This window comes from Falco peregrinus, chromosome 4 (assembly GCF_023634155.1).
Source record: "Falco peregrinus isolate bFalPer1 chromosome 4, bFalPer1.pri, whole genome shotgun sequence".
In the NCBI taxonomy this organism is placed as follows: Eukaryota; Metazoa; Chordata; class Aves; order Falconiformes; family Falconidae; genus Falco; species Falco peregrinus.
In genome coordinates this window covers 5,884,641-5,890,640 of record NC_073724.1, presented here as the reverse complement: position 1 = coordinate 5,890,640, position 6,000 = coordinate 5,884,641, and the positions used below count along the sequence as shown (strand labels likewise).

The following is a 6,000-nucleotide window of genomic DNA, read 5'->3' as shown; positions in this document are numbered from 1 at the left end:
TTTTTGAGTACATTGGTCACATACTGTAAAAATTTATTTTAAAAGCAGAAACAGAACTGATATGTGTCCACACACACAACACGCATAACACACGTTTCACATAAGGTATTGACATCTTACATTTCAGTTTCTCAAGTTTTGTTATCACAGCAGTTTTTAGTTTTATTTTTAATAAAGACTTCCATTAATTTATTTTAGGTAAGTGTTAAAAGGGTAATACATTTCTAGAAACTGGAGCTGTAAAAATACAAGCTTGTGAAAGAGTTTTTAAGCCAAAAAATTTAAGTGGTATAGCTAAAAATAGTAAGATAGAGAATGCACACATAAACTTTTATGCGACCACACCTTCCACTTAATATCGTGTGTGTTTGAAGTGAAAACAACTAAATCCTGAGAATGAAACTGAACCATGTTACCCTATTAGAATACAACAAAAATACTCTCACGGTAAGTCACATACAAATTGTTTCATCCTTACACTAAACTAGCAGACTTCAAATATTCCTCTCCTCCCAATCCAAACTTAATATTCTTAAGACTGATTTTTTTTTTCCTCCACTCAAACATATTCTTAAAAAGAATCTTAATAATTTAATTTCCATTAATATGGCAGATATTTATTTGTGCAACTCATTGCCATAAGGGGTATATGTCAAATATTTCTAACATCAAAAGTGCCGAACATACACATTGCATTAACATCTATGAAAATCATTTGGTAACACCATGTTGTGGAAGACTGAGTGAGTGACAGAAAACCATCAAGTACTGCTTCAAAAAATACTTTTGAAGGGGGGTTTCCTCCTTGCTGTGACCAAGTGGCACAACGATACGCCTTCACACAATATACCAACGGTTGTCTCCAAGGAAAGAGGAAAAAACATTTAAATAGGAATATAATCAATTGTAACCCTTGCTGTTTATGTATCACCTGTGTGTGATTTTTTTAAAGTAAAATCAACACATTACATGGAAGTATTATATAAGACCTTAAGACTCTGGGGTTTCTTTAGTTTTCAAGATCTTATATTTTAGTATTATCAAGATTAAAAAATCCTGGAGCTTAGCTGCATACGGGTTGATTCAGTTTTTCATGAAAACTGATGACCAAGTTAGTGCAAAACTTTTACTATGAGCAATCTTCTCATATGACATAGTAGACAATACAATATTCAGCTCTGGTTTTGCAACTGAATTTATTACCTATGCCGAACTCAGTCAACAAAACAAAGAAAACAACACATAAGAAAACTTTCAGACAGTTCAAACAGCATTAATTCTGTATAAAACATTTTTATCTTCAACTTTCCTTTCTACCTTCCCCCTCCCTTCAGATTGCCAGAAATAGGACAAAAGCATTTGGTAGTGTAATCCCTCATAAGAGGTATTGCTACTGTAAGAGAAATGTAAGACTCAGACATACTCTATTGGTATGCATTTGACTATCAGCTTTCTAATGCTTTCTAGATGTCATTTTATTGGTAGTAGGTATGCACATCCATTCAACTTCCAAATAATTTTATAAAAAGTTAGAAAAATATACTCAATATTTGTTGCATAACCTTTCTATATTCATCCTATCATAGAATCTTACAAAATGGTTTAGAATCATTTATAAGCTGCAAAAATACCAACCACTGTGCGGCACCTGGAGAAAGACCTTGGTGAAAACGTATAACCCAGTATTCTGTGATCTTGAAGGTATTTTTCTTCAGGTTTACAGCTATGTATTTTCACAAGTAAACCCAATAAATATCCAATACCATGTTCATATGAGCATCCATGGACTTGATCTCACGCTGAATCCTGAAGAAGAGCTGGTGTTGTGAAAAGTAAATGACAAAGTCTGATCAACCAAGCATGACAGAACGAACTCCATGTTTAATTGTCACCAAGTTGTTTTGCAACAAGCCGATAAAGTTATAATTTTAAAAAAAATTCCTTCAAGGGAAAAAACGTTTCTGATATAATGTGTTCATGTTTTTTAAATGCTATTTGTGATCCAGTTAAGCAATGACATCATGGGTATCACTGTTGGGTCTTTGGCGTATAGGCAACGGGGGCAGAGGCTTTCCGTAGAAATCTGTGTAAAAAATGTAAGAGAAGAAAAACACATCAATCTGTTATTTACTATCTCCCTTGCCTAAAGAATGTTGAAATAAGGTAAATTCTCGCTTCCTTAATGAAAGCTAGGTAGTCTACAAGTTTTGAGCTAATTCCTACAAGCAACTTACAGACATCGTGCTAGTCTGGAGGTGTGTTGGCCAAAACAGGGCTTAACTACATTTTACTATACATGCATCAGCATTTGCGAGATCAAGCCCAAAGGTGATCTGTAAACATCCCTGAAAATAGGAAATGAGACATCCAAAGTGTACAAATAACAACTGAAAAAAATAAGTATCAGAATTTGAATGTTACTGTAGTCAAGTCTGCATTACAATAAAGGTTTAAGTACAGTAACACTACGCAGCATCCAAAATTTTGGGACCACTTATGCAAGGCATCTATCTTGAAAACCACACTACATTTCTTAAAAACTGTATTAAGAATTTTTAGATTCAAGTGCAACATTTCTTTCTGTCAATAAAGGAGTTTAAAGTAGTAAAATTGTTCAAGACAAAGTTATTAAGTACACCAGAAAAGAGTAACAACTATTCCCAAAAATTGTAATTGATTAAAAAAAATAAATACAAAAACCACAAACCTATGCAGACTGCTACATGCAAAGCATTTCACAAGCGAAATAATATAATGAAAGATGGAAAAAGGAAAGAGGTAGAAATCAAGAAAAAATAGAAGCAGCTTTTTGAAGCATTCAAATCTCAGTTTTGTTTATACTGACAACCTCTTCTCCAACAAAGCCTTGGTGGCCTGCCAACACAAAATTCAGCTTTAACTAATCATAATTTTTCAAGAAAAATATATTCCACTTGTTCTACATATGGAATAACTTCTGTTAAAATTGCATTCCTAAGCTAAAATTAACAAAAGCAAGTAAGTTGAATTGCATGACTCTAAGAATATGTGTATATGTCTGTAGGATCAAGGCTTTAGCTATCCTTACAGTTAATCAGTAAAATAATAACACTTCTGTATTATTGTTGTAGATCTTATGATTTTAATAGAGCTAATTCAGCATTGCAGCAGCATGTGAAAAGCAACAAAACTGCAACAAATGATTCTAGGGTAAATGAAAACCTGCACAATGGATGTTTTTATTAGTCAGTTCCTTGAGGTCTGGCAGACAATTTTGACTGTGTGTCCAATAATGAAAGAGGTTTATCATCCTCGCAAATGTATCCTCCAGTGACAAGAAATAGACACTCATTACCTAGTGTTGTGCTAGAATCATTAGCATGACTGGAAAAATTGCAGTCTTTAGTGAAAATAAGTATATAATTAAAGATTTATATAATTGCCTCTACTGCCTGTTGACTCTGCCAAAGTATCAGACGTAATGTTCGCTGCTAAGAATGACACAAAAATGACTCAATATATATACCAAATAGCCTGCTCACCAACACTGAAATTTTTCAGTTTGCATATTAAATCATTAAGACAGATTTATGTCTCTGAGAACACCTCACATTAAAAAACAGACCTTTGGAGGTTATTCCAACCTCACACTACACTAATTGTATGTGTTTCATCAGCAAAGTATATCACATATCTGTGACACTTCCAAAAAAATAATTTTTAAGACTAACTGACAAAGACCTGTACTAGAATGCATGGGAATACTGACAAACACCTGTTCCTGTGTTTTTCCATGGACTAGCAGAAATCAACACTACAAAAAGTTGTATCTGCTTTGAAGCTTAAAGGGGGTTAGCTCACACTGAGGAGCTATCAAATGTTTCATCGACACACTCTTGGACATAGAGTTGGAGAACGCTCCTGAAAATAAGCTCTATGCATAACCAAAGCTCCTTAAACTTTTAGAAGCAGACTGTTAAAATACTTTTTTTCTTTCCTTGCCCTTATGGACACTAACAATTTTAATTGGAGTCCTGAGCATTCTACTGGAACTGAGGTTTTTCAGCCTGGTCTACACGAAAGGTAGATGCTCATTTGCCCCCCACGCAAGGATTTTTCAGCTCCTTGGCCAGTAACGGTTTGTCAAAGCATGTTGTTCAACAGGATGCAGTATTGCTATAGAAAACAACGTACTTCAGAGAATCCAAAAAACCCACAGAGAAGAAAGCCTTACTAAAGCCCCAGCTATAGGAACCAATAAACACCCTCCTGCCAAACTTTAAGCTTTCACTGCAAATTGTACCTTCAAATCATTTATATCAATTAATCATGAAACCTATAAGGAAACCAGGCTTTTTTATTTCACAAAGGTTGAATGGCTGAAAAAACTTCTAAAACCACGTTTAAAGTGAATTTTGGGCAAAGCAGGGAGGGGGCAGGAATTCAAACCTGATTTATTTCTTTGCTGAAGGGACAGCCAAAAGGAGTTGTTCTCTAAAAAATGGATCAAAGGCAGGCTCCGTTCGTTTTAGGAAACTCAAATGAGTTTCTAAGCAGGAGCAGGTTCTCCATCTACAAAATACGTAAAAACTCACTGAAAAACACTGTTGCGTGACAGAAAACGGGCAAGGACAGATGACAAGCTAAACTCAGTGCAAGATGGACTTGGTGGTTAAGGGTCGAACTCAATGATCTTACGGGTCATTTCTATGATTCTATGGCTCTCAGATGGTCTGAGTAAAAAAAAATAAGTGCTTTAAACAAAATAAGTAATTGATGTTCTTTGATATCAGGACTTAACTGAAGATTTGGCAATGCTGGACCATGCATTTGAAGAACTTTTTTCATTTATAAATAGTGATGCCTAATACATGTTTTCTTGCTTTCTGTATCTGTGTGAATCTTGCATCTCAAAATTCCTGAAAAAACCCAAATCTCTGCAAAAAGCAGGCGATGTCTTGAGTCAAGCTGCAAAGTTCTGAGCACTCCAAGTTTCCTCTGATCTCAATGGTTACACCTCTGGTCAAGAGATCATTTCCCTACAAACATCTTTTCCATTGTTAAGATTCCAAAACACTTTAATTATTGTCCTTATTTTACAAATTGACTACATCAACAAAGATCTCAGGTTACTAACTTACATACCTGAGAGTTGGCAACCTAGCTTATGCATTTTTTTCCCTCTTTGTCCCACCCATGTTCTTGCTAGAAAATGCAACACCTCCCTTAGGCACAGGCAAAAATTGAGTACCATCTCTTCCCTTTCTTCCCCTCCCTACCTCTTCATCTGGTTTTTCTTTCTTGTCGCCTTCTCATTATTTGCCTTTAAATAAAAAAGAGCAAGATGGTTTTATTATTAAGACTATAAATTACATTTTATGCACATGAATGATGTTCCTGTGAAAAATAAGTTTTTTAGGTTTTGGAGATCTTAATTCCCCTTTAAGCATCTTTTGATTCTTCGGCAGAGAAGCTCCATTTTCTGTTGCTTCAGAACTTCAGCAGGTATGTACATATGGTGCTGTACTACATGATAGTAGCACAATCAATTCAAGTCAGGGTTAAGCTCAAGGATCATGACATCCACACTGAGCTCCTTTCTCTTTAAGTTCCTCAATTAACGTTCTCTTTGTTCAATTTGTGTGAGTGTTCCCATTGCTTTAGTTTGGTTATCTTTCTCTGGTATAACTCCAGATGTCTCCACATTCAATTGGCTTGTCAAGATTTGAAAAATAAAAATGTAATAAAAAGGCAGAAATTATCATTTAAAACTGAGAAAAAGATGCAATATGAGCATATGAAAAACAATCTTCCACGGTCTTCCAAAAATAGAAAACAGTCATTACTGCAGAAAGAAATTAAGAATCTGCCTGCTACATCTTGACATTTCCAGTTACTAAACTTATTTTTCCTATCAGTTTGTGAACTTCTGGGGACACTGGCTTTTCAGGTAAAGGAGCAGATCCCAAGCTTTATCATTGACAACTCTCCTTGCAGACCAATAACCTAGGGTTTCAGTTG

General features: G+C 35.0%; 1 protein-coding gene across 7 annotated transcripts in view; it reads right to left on the bottom strand.

The window, feature by feature from the left end:
* Nucleotides 1-6,000, bottom strand: part of ARL13B (ADP ribosylation factor like GTPase 13B) — a 45,733-nt gene continuing 39,733 nt past the window's right edge. For 5 of the 7 annotated variants that reach the window (XM_055801364.1, XM_055801366.1, XM_055801362.1 and 2 more), the window contains one exon: nt 1-2,083. In XM_055801364.1, coding sequence (XP_055657339.1) covers nt 2,007-2,083 — 77 coding nt within the window. In that variant the 3' untranslated portion in view covers nt 1-2,006. Of the gene's footprint in view, nt 2,084-5,258; nt 5,303-6,000 lie in introns of all 7 variants that reach the window. The other 2 variants (XM_055801365.1, XM_055801367.1) reach the window with 1 other exon arrangement.